The sequence below is a fragment of the Geotrypetes seraphini genome, chromosome 3, assembly GCF_902459505.1.
Source record: "Geotrypetes seraphini chromosome 3, aGeoSer1.1, whole genome shotgun sequence".
Taxonomy (NCBI): Eukaryota; Metazoa; Chordata; class Amphibia; order Gymnophiona; family Dermophiidae; genus Geotrypetes; species Geotrypetes seraphini.
In genome coordinates this window covers 122,437,762-122,456,208 of record NC_047086.1, presented here as the reverse complement: position 1 = coordinate 122,456,208, position 18,447 = coordinate 122,437,762, and the positions used below count along the sequence as shown (strand labels likewise).

The following is an 18,447-nucleotide window of genomic DNA, read 5'->3' as shown; positions in this document are numbered from 1 at the left end:
AGGAACAAAATGTGAGGTTATTAAATTTGCGGATGACACCAAACTATATCGCAAGGTAAATAACATGGAGGACTGCGAAGATCTCCCAAAAGATCTGACAACACTGGAAGAATGGGCCAAAAAATGGCAAATGAGTTTCAACATAGGGAAGTGCAAAGTCGTACATATAGGGAAAAAAACCCCGATGTTCACTTACAAAATGGGGGGATCAGCGCTAGGGGTGAGTGACCTTGAAAGAGACCTGGGAGTGATGGTAGACACAACATTGAAGGCGTCGGCGCAGTGTGCAACAGCCTCAAGGAAAGCAAACAAAATGTTGGGTATCATTAAGAAGGGTATCACGACCAGAAAGAAGGAAGTCATCCTGCCACTGTATCGTGCTATGGTGCACCCGCACCTGGAGTACTGTGTTCAATTCTGGTCGCCGTACCTCAAGAAGGACATGGAGGTACTTGAGAGAGTTCAAAGAAGAGCAACTAAGCTAATAAAGGGTATGGAGGACCTCTCATATACTGACAGACTGAAAAGGCTAGGGCTTTTCTCCCTGGAAAAGCGGAGACTTAGAGGAGACATGATAGAAACCTTCAAGATCATGAAGGGCATAGAAAAAATAGACAGGGACAGGTTTTTCAAATTAAGGGGATCAACAAGTACAAGGGGGCACTCAGAGAAATTGAAAGGGGAGAAGTTTAGAACAAACGCTAGGAAGTTCTTTTTCACACGGAGGGTGGTGGCTACATGGAACGCGCTACCGGAGGATGTGATAAACAGGAGCACGCTACAGGGGTTCAAAGAAGCTTTGGATAGGTACTTGGAAGACAAAGGGATTGAGGGGTACAGATAAGAGTAGAGGTAGATATAGGGATGGGATTAGAGGTAAGTTATAAAATTAATCAGGGATCACTGTTCAGGCACTAGGCCTGATGGGCCGCCGCGGGAGCGAACCACTGAGCAAGATGGACCTCTGGTCTGACTCAGCGGGGGCAACTTCTTATGTTCTTATCTTTCCCTCCTCTGAGCGAATTCCATTAACTACCACCCTCTGGAGTCTGTCTATCAACCAGTTTCTAATCCAGTTCACCACTTTGGGCCCTAAATTCAGCCCATGGAGCTTATTCAAGAGCCTCCTATGAGGAACAGTGTCAAAGATTTTGCTGAAATCTAAGTAAATTAGATCTAGCGCATATCCTTGATCCAGTTCTCTGGTCACTCAGTCAAAGAATTTAATCAGATTCGTTTGGTACAATTTTCTTTAAATGGAATAGGAAAATTGCACTCAGCAGTAAAGTGGGTTAATAATGCCTGTTACAGGTCATTAGTGAGGCTTTATCCAGATCTGGAAGCAGTACCTTCAAACCTACAATGGGTAGATTACTACCAAAGGGATGGAGGGGATAGGGCGGTCATTTCAGGGATATGGTTTTAGGTTTTTATTAAGTTCTATGTTTTGTAGTAAGTGGTGTCCTTTATCAGTGAGAGTAGGTTGAGCAGAGTTACATCCTTTATAGTTAATTGTATCATGTTTAATAAATCTTAAAATATGTGTAAATCATATATTATGCTGTATTGTATACTAAATAGGCTTCAAAAAACAAAAAAAATGTCACCAATACTGTGAAAAACTCAAATTGAATAATTGATTTAAAAAACCCTTTTGTTCCCAGCATAGGGATAGCACTTGCAATGTAAATCTGAACCTTGTAATGTTGAAAGACTGAATAAGGGGATTTCAGTACGACTCAGTTATCCCTATGAATGACCAAAAGCCCCGAGCAGGTGTTCATAGGTGACTAGCACCAGACCAAAAGGTCTAAATAAACCCTGCCCTGTACATCATAGTTACCCTTATTTCAAAACATTTAGTTGGTACCGTTAAATATATACATATAGATATAAAGTGCAGATGTGCATCCAGAATAGGAAGAAAAGGGGGACTGTAGGGTGTGTTTGAAATCCCATAAAAATCAATCACAAAAAGTCATACAAAAAAATCATACATTAATAGTGAAAATCGTAATGGAATCGCTGAAAAACAAATCAATTTAGCTGAATCTTCTCAAGTTCATAAGTTCATATCGGCACTATGGGCTCCTTTTACGAAGGCGCATTAGGGCCTTAACGCGCGCTAAAATGCCACGTGTGCTAGCCGCTACCGCCTCTTGAGCAGGCAGTAGTTTTTCAGCTAGTGCACGCTATAGCTCGCGCTAATCCGGTGCTTGCGCTAAAAACGCTAGCGCATCTTCGTAAAAGGAGTCCTATGTCTCCATCAATCACAAAAAAATCACACAAAAATTCATATATAAATGGTGAAAATTGTAATAGAATCACTAAGGGTCAAATCAACTTAACTAAATCTCAAGTTCATGAGTTGATGTCGCCGCTATGTCTCCACTCGACAAGGCTCCGTTTTGGTGTCTTCTTCAGGAGTGGGGAGTGCTGGATGGATGAGAAAACTGATCCTATGGCTGGGAGCGAAAGTGCAATCAACCCTGCTCCACTAACAGCAGCACAATCGCACTGGATTAGGAACAGTTTTCTCGTCCATCCACTCCTGAAGAAGACACCGAAACGGGGCCTTGTAGAGTGGAGACATAGCGGCGACATGAACTCATGAACTTAAGAAGATTCAGCTAAGTTGATTGGCTCAGACATGTCTTTGTATCTCTAATTGCTTGCCTTGGAGCAGCCAAGAGAGTATGAAGATTATTGATTTTTGACTGTCCAGCAAGTACAATGAATGATGCGATAACTCACGATGGCAAAGTACGTTGGAGAGCCTATAATAGCTGTATAAGTGTGTGCTGGTTACATTCAGGTAGATGGCTCGTTTGGGTCCACCTTGCTTGTATGAAATTTCACGAGGTTTAATTGTCTTGTCATTTAGGGGTGATCACCTGTTTTGGTACGAACTGAGGAGATGGAGACTGCCCACTGACACAAAGAGACGGAGCTGAAAAGCTGTAGATAATTCCTTCTTCAAAACTTGTGGGTAGATGTGAATAACCCACTGATCAAAACTCATGTTCCTTTATACTGGAAAGAAGATTATTGAAGTAAGAACCTAATCTTCCCTTTTTTGTGGTGCAAAGTGACGGGTGTTTCTTGATGTTTCTAGACCCACAAAATTTCTTAAATTGAAAGATAGAGATGTGGCTCTAGGAGCTACTTTTTTTGTTCTGAAATTTCCTTCAAGATGTATTATCACATTTTCTGATGCTAAGCTTTGAACTGGAACATCTGGAAAGACTTGATAGAAGGGAAAGTTAAATATCAAAGGTGGATATTGTAAGATCACCTTAGAATTTTTTTTTTCAAGTATAATGTTGGGTTTTTTTCCCCCTTTTATGTGTATTTCCTTGATTGTGTAAGTTCTTATTGAATCCTCTCTCCTCACACTGATGTGGATTTTGTATTTCTTGGAGTGTATTGTACTAGTCACTATTAATATTTAATTTAAAAAAAAAAAAAACACAAAACAGCAAGAAAATTTACTCTCTGGTACCAATTCTCAATCTGTGATCTTTTTCCTTTTATTTTTAGGTCTTTGGGAAGAATTTATTTCTGGCATTTGGATTTGATGAAAGAGAAATTGTCATGTCCCAACCTCATGAGACAGGGCAGAAGAGAAGACTCTTAGAGAAAGTGATGGATACTGGGAAGGATGGCTTTTTGCTGCCACAGATCAAAGCACTGGAGTCAAAGGACCCTGATGCACATGCCTCCAGCATTTGGCTTCCTACAGCTGATTCTGCTGTGCCTGAAGATCCCTGGAGGTGGCTTCACTTTCATTTTGGGCTATTTGGAAGTGTTCGAGCTAATGAGTTTGCCAGAGCCCAAAAAGCAAACAAGAGAGGGGATTGGAAAGACCCAACACCCAGGTACTACACAGGAGAGACACCTGGCCCTTCCAGATGTTGAGGTACATGCCAACCCCCCTCCCCCATGGGTGCTTCTGTCTCTGACCCTACCCTCCCTCTCTCCTCCTGTAGAAGGATCCGATTGCGTGAGTTGCTCTCCTCTTTTCCTTCACTTACCTACCTCTCTTGAAATTAACTCTTTGGGCCAGCCAGCAGCATGAACAAGGTGAGCATGCTGCTGTCAGCCAGCCTAGAAGCCTTCATTCTACAATGATTTCCTGTTCCCATATAGGCGGGACAGCTGCATAATGAAGGTTTCCAGGGCAGGCCAACTGCAGAAGGCTCGCATCATTGACACTGCCGATCAGCCCAAAGATTTAACTATGGTGAAGGGGATAGATGGGGGCGAGGAAAGAGCAAAACCAGGCAAACTCCTACATTTTAGAAAGATGTCACCTGAACAGTCCTCATAAAAGAGGACATATCCGGTAACCCCATCCACACTTGTTTTGCATTTCTGAAATTGAGGCATTTGGGAGGGTGAGAGATGCTATTAAATTTTGTAGAAGGGAATGGATTTAGAAGCTTTTTATGTGTTTTTTTTTCTGTACTACTTTAGTTCAAAACTGATATGTCCCTAAATTTCAGTTGAAGGTTCCCTGTCTCACATAAATTCTGAATATTTTTTTCTCTTACTGAAATTTACTCTGAACACTTTGTCCCTTGGTTTCAGGTTGGTTCTTCATTTTGATGGCAGAGGCTTCTTAGCTTTCTATAACTGTCGCATGGCCTGGTGCTCAGGTCCCAACATCAAACCTAACTGTGACATCCTCTCTGTCCACTTTCATCGGGGTCAGGCTTTAGAAGCACTTTCTCAGCCAAGACTTGCCTGTGCTATCTTATTAGATCAAAGATACTTCGCTGGATTAGGTATGTAATGCCATTTCAGTCCTGTGATGGAGGGAAAGGGATTGGGACTTGTATACCTCCTTTTTTTTTTATAGTTTTAAAACCACACTCAAAGCGGTTTTACATACAGGTACTTCAGGAAAACGTGAGTTCTGGTTGTTTGGGGGGGTTTCCCTATCATGTTTGATCAGGTGACATAATGAACTCAGGAGGTGACTCACTGCTAACTGGGCCCATGTTGCTTGTTTTCAAACCTTTTTACTTGGGGAGACCACCAATTCTGTCTTTTTGCTGGTAAGCCAGATTACAAAAAAAAGAGACAGAATGGAGATAATGTTTGTGGTTCCTGTATTTACAGTAGAGCAATATGTGTACAATCCAGTCTATAGTGAACACTTGCTCCATAAAAACCTCAAACACTATAATTATTACACTGGGCTCTTGAACACTAGTATACCAGCTATTGGTAAAACATATCTCTACCCAAACTGCATGCAAACAGAATACCGCTCTCTGAATCTCCCCTTCCACTACCACCACCAACTCATAATTTTATATTCTGTCTGGCATTTTGAAATGTTAATATCTGTGCACAGATAGATCCTCGCCAAATACAGATCACAAATTAGAAATTCAAAAATAAATATTGAAATGTGAACCCCTAAGTCATCAAACTTGGCATGTACCTCAACACAGCAGAAAAAATACAAAGGTATCTGTGATTCACACGTCTGAAAACTAACATATTCCAGTTAATAAATTCAAAATAAAAACGCTTTGGGTATTTTATTTCTCTAATCATGTTGGTCCCAGTGTATATCTGGATTTTCAGAAGGTGTTTGACAAGGTTCCACATGAATGACTACTTCGGAAAATTGCGAGCCATGGAACTGAGGGTGAAATACTCACGTGGATTAAAAACTGGCTAGAGCATAGGAAATGGAGAGTGTGGGGGAGGGGGTAAATGGACAATACTCTAACTGGAAGAGCATTACCAGTGGGGTGCTGCAGGGCTTGGTGCTTGGACTCGTGCTCTTCAACATCTTTATAAACGATCTGAACATTGGTACGACGAGTGAGGTGATTTGTGGATGATACAAAGTTATTCAGAGTAGTGAAGACACAGGGGGATTGCGAAGATCTGCAACATGACATAATCAATCTCGAGAAATGGACTACGACATGGCAAATGAGGTTCAACATGGATAAGTGTAAAGTGATGCATGTCGGTAACAAAAATCTCATGCACGAATACAGGATGTCTGGGGCGGTACTTGGAGAGACCTCCCAGGAAAGAGACTTGGGAGTTCTGATCGACAAGTCGATGAAGCTGTCCGCGCAATGTGTGGAGGCAGCGAAAAAGGCGAACAGAATGCTAGGAATGATAAAGAAGGGGATCATGAACAGATTGGAGAATGTTATCATGCCGCTGTACCGGGCAATGGTGCGCCCTCACCTGGAGTACTGCATACAGCACTGGTTGCCATACATGAAGAAGGACACGGTACTCCTTGAAAGGGTCCAGAGAAGAGCAACTAAAATGGTTAAGGAGTGGAGGAAGGTTGGAGATTGGAGAAACTGGGCCTCTTCTCCCTTGAAAAGTTTGGGCGAAACATAGTTTCTATGTCGGAGTGCTGTCCCCACCTGCGTAGACTGAGATGAGTATTACTATCTATTCTGTATGAGATAATTTAAAATAAAAATCTTTACCACTAAGCTCCGTGAGCCATTGGTCTGTATGAAACAAAGTTTGCTTCATGCAGTAGGCACTACCGAGGCTAGTGAAAACGTCTAATAAAACATGACGAAGATGTATCTATAGAGACCAGATATATAAGAACATTTGTTGGAATAACAGGTCTTTGGACATACTATTTTGATTGATCTGGCTTGTGTCTAGTAGTGGCATAGGATATATATGCCTAAAGGTAGTACTAACAGTTTCCAAGTTCAGGCTGTCTCTATGGGCATAATGACACTTCACATCTTCCTGCGGCCAGGACTCTCTTTCTCTGTTTCTGAAGGGGCCTGGACTTCAGATTTCCATGCTTATTACGCTGGTTTCTCCTGTCGCCGTCTTCTCATGGCACATGCTAGACGGACCCCCCGACCAGACAGGAAGGGCTGTGCAGCTCCTAACCAGGAGCCAGTTACCTATTCTATCAAACACGCAGAGGAGCGCGTGCTTTGTGGCGGTTAGCCTCATCCCTGAAGCTCTCATTAGCGATGTGAGCTTTGTCTGATACCTGTTAGGATGCTGTTTTCCACGGGGCGGTAGAGGCAGCATCTTGATTGCATCTAGTACGTATTCACTTTAAAGGACATTCGTATTTCGCTCACGTTGCATGGAGTTAGTACTGTTTTAATGGTTCCAGTATACTCCTCTTTACATTGCGAAACTTGATTTTTCCTAGGAGAATTTCTTTCTTGTTACAGATCCTACAGTTCTCATCCTGCCATTCCCTGACCTTCTGCACTTCATTCTGAGGGATCTTGACTTCTTCCAATGACTCTTCAGGCTTTCTCATGAGGGAGAAGACGCTATAATGGCAGGTCAGGGGGCTGTGAACTTTTTTCAGGATGCTTGCAACTTTGCATCCTCCTCAGGTTTCCGGTTCGTTCTTGGAGTCTCTATGTTTTGTGTTTCCCTTTTACGTGTTACTGGTTCTCAGGGCAGTTCTTCAGGAACTAAGGGACGTTGTTCCACTTACTGCATGGTGCCCAAGACGGGGGCATTGGGCAGGCTGGATCCCATTCTGCTGAACTAATTTCTCAGGGTTACACATTTCTGCAGAAAAACTGGGAGAATATTTACATTTTCACTATGGACTCCGAATCTGCACTAGGTTTGCTTGCCTCTCTTGGAGCAGCACTTTCAGTTTTGGCACATGCCATTTCGCCTACCCAAGGCTTCATGAACATTTTTGAAAATATGAGCAGTGGTACCGTTTTGGCGCTACCAGGCGATTCCCCTAATTTCTTCTTGACTGACTGTTTGATTCGGACGTCTTCCAGTCGGGCCATTTGACTGACACGAAAAGGGTGGTCCTCAGTTCTTTGGACGTGAATCTTCGAATTTACACAGCGCTCTTTTCTCCTGTACTATTTATACGTATATTGGGGAGATGTTTTTATTCATATAGGAGAGAAATGTGTTTCTTCCCAGAGACTAGAGCAATGGGTCACAGTCAGGTTTGCATTCTTCTTTAGTCACCATGACCAAGAGTATGGGATTCTGTACAGGTTCTAGGATCCATGTTGCTGACTCCACTGGGAACTTCGGCTTGCTTTCCCATTATAACGCTACAGCAGTCGCTTTTGTTCTGGTAGTTCCCGGTATCTCCGGGCTCCAATTATTTGGTAGGCTTCTCCAACATCGCTCTGTATGATTTGGTGGCTCAGCGAGATTTCTCTTTTCAAAGGCATGCCTCGGTCTTTGCTGGACTAGCTCATGGCCACCAAACATCCCGGGCTGTCGGTTTGGGGGGTTCGGTGCCTTCCATCCTCAGCTCCAGGAGTCTGGTCTTAAGAGGCGACTCAGTATTTGTTCATTCTTCTACTCTGGAGCATGGTCAGGCTACCGTTTCTGGAGCTTCAGACCATTCTTCCGGAATGACGCTGAAGGTCTTTTCAGTCAGTATTATGATGGAGGTATTTCTCTACAGCCTGGGCAGTAGGTGATGTGCTCAGTTGGCAGGTAAAGTTGTGGTTTTACTTCAATGGGTGGACCCTCATCTTCCTCTTCTGTTGGCAGATCATTTTATGGGTCAGGAAAAGAGTTTGGATAGACTTTCTCTCCACAAAATCTGTGCATGGCCCATTTATTGTACGTTACAGTGTACAGCGCTGTGTACGCTCTAGAAAGTATAAATGTAAGTACTAGTGAAATCTTCTACATCCTGGATATTGAGAATTTTGGCTCAGGCGTTCCAGCTCTTTTTATGGAAGTGAGATCTCCTGGAACTAGACCTCATGGCCTCGTCTCAAAATTCTAAGCTTCCTAGCTTCTTTGATGGGCACAGGGAGTGGGAGTTAGAGGGGGTAGCAGCGTGGCTTCTTTCTCGCCTCTGGTTTCTCTTTTTTCAGTGTTTTCCCCTGGCTGATGATGGCTCGGATTTGCCATCTCAAGCTCGCTTTCAGGGCACAGTTTTTGTAGAATCTCTGGATTGGCTGCACCATCCTTGCTATGCTGATCTGATGAGTCTTTTGACAGCCGGACTATTGAGTTTCCTGGTATCTCTGGATTTGCTCACCTAGGGTCCGATCAACATGGATATTCGTACTACTTTGGTATTGTGACCTAGCTTTTGAAAAGTCATGGCTGACGTGTAAGGGTTATGCGAAGCAGGTTGTTTCTTCTCTTATCCAGGCGATACAGACGTCTTCACCTGTGGCTTCTGCTTCCTTTTGGAGGTTTTTCCTTTTTTGGGTACTTCTCAACATTTGCACCCTTCCAGAGTTCTTTTTTGGCACAAGTGTATTGCCAAGGGCTCAGCGTTCAATTCCCTTCAGCTTCAAGTGCCATTCTTAGCTTGTTCCAAGGTATATTGCTCTTCGATTACTTCTCAGCTTCATGTAGTTCAGTTCCTAAACGGAGTACGATGTATTCGTACACCTCTTAGAAAGCCCTGTCCGGAGTACAGTTCTTCGCAGTTTACCGAAGGCTTCATTTCATCCTTGTCTTTTGAGACTCTAAAGGGCTGTGCTGTTGAACACCGGGTTTCTTGTGACCATGGCTTCAGCTTGGCGGTTTTCTGAGTTGCAGGCCTTGTTTGGCGGGGATTCCTATTTCTGATTTACAAAATCTAGGGTGTCAGTTCGGACGGTACCACCTTTCTTTTATGACACACTCACTTTTCCTTCCTTCTTCCTGGGAGGAGACGTGCTTTTATTCACTGCATTTTTTGAAAGTGCGTAGCGTTCTCCGCGAGCTAGGTTTCTAACGACTTTTAGTTGTTTAGATCACCTTTTGTATTCTTCACAGGATGCCTCAAACATATATGGTAGCGTCCAAAGCCTCCATCGCTCGATGGGTCCAGGAGGACATTCTTTACGCTTGCTTGATGGCAGGGAAGCAGTTGGCGAAGGAACTTCATGACCATTCCGCCAGAACGATGGCTACTTCTTGGACTTGATCCAGAAGTTTTTTCCTTGGAGGAGTTTTATATCGTGGCTACTTGGTCTTCCGAGAGTGCTTTCTCTCAGCATTACTGGTTGGATGTGGGGGCGCATGCGGTAGATGCGTTTAGTGCTTCGGTTGTTGCGGAAGTGGCGTTTGCTTCCCATCCAGATTGAGGATTGCTTTGCTACATCCCATTGGTCTCTGGATTCATCTGCTGCTGTTGCTAAGGAAGGAAAAATTATGTTCTTACCTGTTACTTTTCTTTCCTTTAGACGCAGCAGATGAATCCAGAGCCCCACCCTTTCTGGATACTGTCTTGTCGTTTTTTTCTTTTCCAACTTTCAAAGTTTGTTATTATTGATGGTTGTATTCTGTATTATTGCCTTTTGAGATTTGTTATGGGAAAGAAGTTTTTTACATGCTATGCCTATTGATGGTTACGGATGCTTGGGCAAGGAGCTATACTGGAGATACAGGAGGAGTGCCAGCCAATAGGACCACCTGTTAATCAGTTTCTCTATTTCCGCCTGCTGGTAGATGTGTGCTAGTAGATGTGGTCTCTGGATTCATCTGCTGCGTCTAAAGGAAAGAAAATTAATGGGTAAGAACATAATTTTTCCATGTTGCTCTGGGGCTGGCAGTAAACAGCATGCATGAATCGCTGCTTGTTGCTGATAGCCTCTAAAGAAAAGACCATTTTTAAGATGCAGCATCAGGGGGGTAGCATTGAGAGATGGGGCTATGCAAATGCTAGATTGTTGATGGAAGGGAGAAATGTCAAACCACAGGCCAGTGTGGAACAGAGGGGGAAATAGATGTTGACAACAATAAAAACCCTTTTGGGGAGAGGAGGGGCATTGCAAGTGATACTATGGCAGCGGTCTCAAACTCATGCATTCTTGCACACTGGGCAGGAAGAGAGGCTCCAGCGCTGGTGTCAGCTGACTTGAAACTTCCTGCTGCTGTTAACATATGCCAGGACTCCTGCCTTCGCGTATCTGCCAGGACTCATTACCTCCTTTCTCTAGCCTGCAGCTGCAGATCCGAGGGTGTGGAGACAAGACGAAGGCAGGAGTCCAGGCAGATACACGAAGGCAGGAGTCCCAGTATCCTTGAGGCTGCCGTCGTCCTCAGAAGCACATTCAATCTGTCGCGATCCTGCCATGATGTCAGAGGAGAAGCAGGACTGCGGCAGAAGTAACGTGCTCCTGAGGATGACAGCAGCCTCAAGGATCCTCTCTTCAGGCTGCTCCGCTGCTGTAATTAAGTAAAGGTAAGACCGTGAGGCCAAGGGGGGAACATGCAGGCCTTTGGGAGAGGGGGGGCCATGGTGTAGAAGTACACGGAGGGAGGGAAGGAGGGTTCAAAGAGACGTGTATATTCTGGGCTGGGGGGTAAAGAAATGGGTCTAAAAACAGAAGAGGAAGAGAGATGGTGGTCAATGGGATTTAGGGAGGGAAGGAGCAGAAAGAGAGAGAAGTTGGACACAAGGGATGGTGTAGAGCAGGGGTTACCAAACCCCCCCCCCCCAGTTCATGGCCCACAAGTGGGCCGCGGTTGTCTGACAGCTGGGCCGTGAGAGAACTGCCAGCAATGGAGACTCACTCATTGAAGGGCTAAAGCAAAATGGCTGCCCCCTTCACTGAGGACAGAACGCTAGGCATGGCCCAGCATGTCTTTTCCCTTCTCTCCATGCCTGTCCAATATCGTCCACACTTTCTGTCATGCTGAAAAACTGCCAGCCTCGGCAGTGATTCAGTACATAAGAACATAAGAATTGCCGCTACTGGGTGAGACCAGTGGTCCATCGTGCCCAACAGTCCGCTCACACGGCGGCCCCTAGGTCAAAGACCAGTGCCCTAAATGAGACCAGCCCTACCTGCGTACGCTCTGGTACAGCAGGAACTTGTCTTTGTCTTGAATCCCCGGAGGGTGTATTCCCCTATAACAGCCTCCGGAAGTGCATTCCAGTTTTCCACCACTCTCTGGATGATGAAGAACTTTATGTTTGTACGGAATCTATCCCCTTTTAACATTAGAGAGTGCCCCCTCGTTTTCCCTACCTTGGAGAGGGTGAACAACCTGTCTTTATTTACTAAGTCTATTCCCTTCAGTATCTTGAATGTTTCGATCATGTCCCCTCTCAGTCTACTCTTTTCAAGGGATAAGAGGCCCAGTTTCTCTAGTCTCGCTGTACGGCAACTCTTCCAGCCCCTTTACCATTTTAGTCGGTCTTCTCTGGACCCTTTCGAATAGTACCATGTCCTTCTTCATGTACGGCGACCAGTGCTGGATGCAGTATTCAGCTGAGGGCGTACCATGTTTGCCTTTTTTGCTGCCGCTGCGCATTACACGGACAGCTTCATTGACTTGTCGACCAGTACTCCCAAGTCTCTTTCTTGGGGGGTCTCCAAGTACCGCTCCAGACATCTTGGATTCATGTATAAGATTTTTGTTACCGACATGCATCACCTTACACTTATCCACGTTGAACCTCATTTACCATGTCGCAGCCCATTTCTCGAGTGTGTTTGTCACGTTTCAGATTTTCGCAATCCTCCTGCGTCTTCACTACTCTGAATAACTTTGTATCGTTCGCAAATTTAATCACCTTGCTCGTTGTACCAATTTCCAGATCGTTTATAAATATGTTGAAGAGCATGGGTCCAAGCACCAAACCCTGTGGCACTCCACTCGTGACGCTTTTCCAGTCCGAGTATTGTTCATTTACCCCCACTCTCCGTTTCCTATCCGCCAGCCAGTTTTTAATCCACATGAGTATTTTGCTTCGATTCCATGGCTCGCAATTTTCCGAAGTAGTCATTCATGTGGAACCTTGTTGAACACCTTCTGAAAATCCAGATATACACTGGGACCAATATGATTAGAGAAATAAAATACCCAAAGTGTTTTTATTTTGAATTTATTAACTGGAATATGTTAGTTTTCAGACGTGTGAATCACAGATGCCTTTGTATTTTTTCTGCTATGTTGAGGTACTTCTTCCTTGATGGTTTCCTCTGTCTTGACATTCTCTGCATCCCTGTCCTCCTCCTCCACTGCTAGAAGTGCTTCCAGTTCCAGTATTCTTCCGTCAGGGAGTCTGACTTGTTTCTTCAGGCTCCCCAGTTTCCCGCATCTAGTGCATACATAAGACCGCCTCCCAGAGGGGAGGTAGTCATACATATGGCAGATGGTGCAGAAAACTGGGTAGCTCAACTTCTGCTTCTGTCTGCTGCTTCCATTCCTGCCCACTTGCTGGTCTACTGTGGCTGTCCTCTTCCTGCAACTTCCTGTTTCCGCCGGGTGGACCGCGGCAGACAGAAAGCAGGAAGGGGAGCTGCAGGCAATGTTACTGAATCACTGCCAAGGCTGGCAGTTTTTCAGCGTGATGGAAGATGAGGGCGACATTGGACCGGTGTGGAGAGAAGAGTCGGAACATGCTGGTCCAAGGAGGAAGCCTCCTAGATTAACTGGTTTGGGGTTTTTTTTAAGTACGAGGGGGGGAGGAATTAATTAAGAAGTGCCAGATTGGGGGAAGAGCTTTTGGGGCCAGAAACAGAGGACAGAGAGAAATGGTGGGCAATGGTCTGAAGGGAAAGAAATTGGAACAGGGGCGGTGTGGAGGAAGAGGGAAAGAGATACTTGAAGTGAGAACTGTTGGAAAATAAAGGGAGAAATGGTGGACCTGGGGGAGGAAGGCAGGCAGGCATTGGAAGAGATGGGATGGGAGGCAGTTGGGAAGAGAAATTGGATCTGGGGTGGAAGGGGGATGTTAGGCCTGGGCGTGGAAGGGAGAGAGAGATGCAGCATCTCTTTTATTTTTCTTCCATCTCATTGTTCAGCATTAAGGGGGTAAGGAAGAAGAACAACAGAAAAGAGCAGGAGCAAAATGTTGGATCATGAGGCGAGAGGAAGAGAGATGGACCCATGGGAGGGCAGGGGCGAAGAGAGCTGGGGATGGAGAGAAAGGGAGATACAGCCTAACCAGTGGAGAGAGGGAGGGGGTTCTGAAAGTGGTGAGCCATGTGGATGAGGTCAAAAGAGAGATGACTAGTGAAAGAACAGTGAGTACAGTGGTAGAACTGTGGTAATCACCCTGAGGAACAGGTATCAGCTGCTACAGGAAGGTCCTGAGAACGAGGTGCAAGAAGTTGTTCAGCAGACGGTTCCAGCTCCGGAATCAACAGAACGGCCCACCCCCAAGAAGCGCAGAGTGGTGGTTATCGGGGATTCGCTGCTGAGGGGCACCGAGGGACCAATTTGCAGATCAGACCTACAATCAAGAGAGGTCTGCTGTCTGCCAGGGGCCAGGATCCGGGATGTAACCGCTTGCCTTGACAGACTCATCAAGCCCCGTGATCACTTCCCCATGATTCTAATCCACGTCGGAACTAACGACACCGCCAGGAGCACCACGAACAGCATACCTGAGGACTTCAGAGCCCTGGGGGAGAAGCTGAGGAGGATGAATGCGCAGGTGGTCTTCTCCTCGATTCTCCCTGTGAGGGGCAAGGGCAGAGCCAGAGATGATCGAATACAGAGGGCAAACGACTGGCTGCGAGGATGGTGCAAGGAGATGAACTTCGGGTTCCTGCACCATGGGGAAGCTTTGCACGGACTACATGGACATGACGGCCTACACCTGACCAGAAGAGGGAAGAATGTCCTTGGACACCGTCTAGCCCGCCTACTTCACAGGGCTTTAAACTAGGTAAGTCGGGGGAGGGTAACACAAACAGCATACCTAACGAACTAAACTGTAAATACTGTTTTGAGGATGTGGTAAGAAGTCACCGAAAGTCTGGGTCAGGGGCGAGTACACACACCTTCGAGTCGGGGGTAGGTTCAAATCATAAGTATGGGCCACATTGTAATTCCAGGTCTAGGGGGAGTACACATTGTAATTCTGAGTCTTTGGGGAATACACATTGTAGATCTGGGTCTGTGGGGAATACACATTGTAGTTCTGGGTCCAGGGGGAACATATACAATGCAAAGATTGCTGGGTCTAGGGGGAACATATATAACGCAAATTATGCTGTAGGTGTTCAAGTAGCTCAAGCAGGTATATCCCCACTGATATGTAACAAAAATACAACATGGAGGGCTATGTACGTCAACGCACACAGTTTGGGAAACAAGATCCTGGAGTTGGAAACAGAAATAAGGAATGCCGACCTGGATGTGGTGGCGATATCTGAGACCTGGCTCACAGACTCCCATGGGTGGGACATGGTCATACCGGGTTACAACTTGCTTCGCCGGGACAGAGAAGGCAGATTGGGAGGAGGTGTAGCATTATATACTAAAGATGACATTAAGGTCACAAGAATCTCAGATGTCCAATACACTGGAGAATCCCTTTGGGTTAATTTGGCCAGAGGGAAGGACAAATGCTTGTATCTTGGCGTAATTTACAGACCCCCAAGACAACAGGTTGACCTGGATATGGAAATAATCGGGGATATAGAAAATATCACCTTGCGTGGGGACACAGTATTGTTAGGTGACTTCAACATGCCTGATGTGGATTGAGATACACTAACCTCCGATTCTGGCAGCAACAGGAGGCTATTAAACTCTATGAAAGGAGCTGGTCTGAAGCAACTGGTGTTAGACCCAACAAGGGATCAGGCAATACTGGACCTATTACTTACCAACGGAGAAAGTGTCACAGAGGTCTCGGTGGGCAACACATTGGCCTCCAGTGACCACAACATGGTATGGTTCAATCTTAGGAAAGGTTTCACTAAATCTAACACGCTGACCAAGGTCCTCAAATTCAAGGACACAAACTTCCAAGACATGGGTTCCTTTGTTCACCAGGCGCTACAAAGCCAAGCAAAAACCGATAGCGTGGAAGAAATGTGGTCGACTTTGAAAGCCACCATACAAGAAGCGACAAACCGCTATGTTAAATTAGTAAGTAAGCGGCGAAGAAACAACAAGCCGCAATGGTTCACTGAGGAGATCTCGGACCTCATCAAGGAAAAGAAAAAAGCTTTCATCTCTTACAAACAATCGGGGAAACAAGACTCTAGGGCAGACTACCTGACCAAGTCAAAAGCAGTCAAAACAGCAGTCAGGGAGGCTAAATTTCACATGGAGGAGTCTCTGGCAAAGAACATCCAGAAGAGAGATAAATCCTTCTTCAGGTATATCAGTGATAGAAGTAAAAACTCTGGCGGGATTGTACGTCTAAGGAAACCAAACGGAGACTATGTGGAAAAGGATTCCGAAAAAGCCCAGCTATTAAATGAATACTTCAGCTCAGTTTTCACCCGTGAAGCGCCGGGGCTTGGCCCTCAACTACAGACAAGGGCAGACTCAGTTGACCCATTTAGTAACTTCGAATTCACGCCCAGCAGTGTCTACGATGAGCTGTCAAAACTCAAGGTTAACAAGGCAATGGGGCCTGACAACCTACACCCCAGGGTGCTTAGGGAGTTGAGTGATGTCTTGGCAGAGCCACTGTCGGCACTCTTCAACCTCTCCCTTAGTACGGGAAGCGTCCCGTTGGACTGGAGGACGGCTAACGTCATTCCACTCCACAAGAAAGGCTCAAAGATGGAGACAGCAAACTACAGACCAGTGAGTCTAACATCTATAGTGAGCAAACTTATGGAAACTCTGATCAAACGACAATTGGATAAGATCCTGGATGAGGAAAATCTACGGGACCCCCGTCAACATGGATTTACTAAGGGAAGATCATGTCAATCCAACCTGATCAGCTTCTTTGACTGGGTGACGGGGAAGCTGGATGTTGGGGAGTCCCTGGACATCGTGTACCTGGACTTTAGCAAAGCATTCGATAGCGTACCACACCGCAGGTTGCTGAACAAGATGAGTTCTATAGGATTAGGTGACACATTGACGAAATGGGTTAGGAACTGGCTTGGTGGTAGGCTTCAAAGGGTAGTGGTGAACGGCACCCCCTCAGAAATGACGGAGGTGATCAGTGGAGTGCCACAGGGTTCGGTCTTGGGACCGACCCTATTCAACATCTTTATAAGAGACTTGGCAGAAGGGCTTCGAGGTAAAATAGCATTATTCGCCGATGACGCCAAACTAAGTAATGTAGTGGGAAAATGCACAACGGACGAAGATTCAATGCCCGACAACATGATGCACGACCTACTCCTACTGGAGCGCTGGTCTAGGACCTGGCAACTCAGCTTCAATGCCAAAAAATGCAAAGTCATGCACCTAGGCAACCACAATCCATACAAGACTTATACTCTTAATGGTGAGATCCTAACAAGAACGGTTGCAGAACGGGACTTGGGGGTGATCGTCAGTGAGGACATGAAGGCTGCCAGCCAGGTAGAGCAGGCCTCATCCAAGGCAAGACAGATCCTAGGTTGCATTCGCAGGGGTTTCGTCAGCCGTAAGCCGGAAGTCATTATGCCATTGTACAGATCCATGGTGAGGCCCCACCTGGAATATTGTGTGCAATTCTGGAGACCACATTATCACAAAGATGTGCTGAGATTGGAGTCGGTTCAGAGACTGGCCACCCGGATGGTCTCGGGACTCAAAGATCTCCCGTACGAAGAGAGGTTAGACAAACTGCGGCTATACTCGCTTGAGGAGCGCAGAGAGAGGGGGGACATGATCGAGACGTTCAAGTATCTCACGGGCCGCATCGTAGCGGAAGAAGATATCTTCTTTTTCAAGGGACCCACAGCAACAAGAGGGCATCCGTGGAAAATCAGAGGCGGGAAACTACGAGGTGACACCAGGAAATTCTTTTTCACTGAAAGGGTGGTTGATCGCTGGAATAGTCTTCCACTGCAGGTGATTGAGGCCAGCAGCGTGCCTGATTTTAAGGCCAAATGGGATCGACACGTGGGCTCTATTCACTAGGCAAAGGTAGGGGAGGGTCATTAGGGTGGGCAGACTAGATGGGCCGTGGCCCTTATCTGCCGTCTATTTCTATGTTTCTATGTTTAATGGGGAGTAAATAGAAGGAAATAAGAGGTTGGAAAAGGAGTGAGATGGGTAATGGGATGGAGACAAAAAAAGGGAAGGGAAACAGAAGGGGAGGACAGAGATGGATGGTTAGCACCGAGAGAGAAGAAAATGACAAATGGGCAGGAGACCCTGGCAAGCAAGTTGTCACTTTGTGTTCCCAGGCTCTAACCGAACACGCAATGCCCACCTGTTTGCCTTCCCCTCGCCAAAGGGATGTATTTACAAAAGATTCCTGGACAAAACCCTCTCTTTTCAAACTGGCAAATTGAATGATTGCCTTACCACCCTCATATCTCTTGCCCCATCCTACCTATCCTTCAGAAAATCTCTCAAAGCTTACCTCTTTGATAAATTTCTCTAACCCCATCCTTCCTTCCTTTCCTCTCCTTCCTCACCTATATACCTCTTCTTCACCTCTATCCTCATCCTGCACTCCCTTGTAACTGTATATATTCCTTTCTCTCCTCTCTTCATCCTTCCAAAGTATTTTAGATCAATGTAGTCTTGTTAGAATGTTTATTTCTTATTTTCCTCTATCTCTATTTTTCACTTCTTTGTTATTCTCCAGGTACTTTAGTT

General features: G+C 45.6%; 1 protein-coding gene across 3 annotated transcripts in view; it reads left to right on the top strand.

Moving 5' to 3' along the window:
• The window catches only part of NEIL2 (nei like DNA glycosylase 2), a 28,203-nt gene that overhangs the window by 8,058 nt on the left and 1,698 nt on the right, over positions 1-18,447 (top strand). For all 3 annotated transcript variants that reach the window (XM_033935544.1, XM_033935545.1, XM_033935543.1), the window contains exons 3-4: positions 3,541-3,878; positions 4,591-4,787. In XM_033935544.1, coding sequence (XP_033791435.1) covers positions 3,541-3,878; positions 4,591-4,787 — 535 coding nt within the window. The remainder of the gene's footprint in view (positions 1-3,540; positions 3,879-4,590; positions 4,788-18,447) is intronic.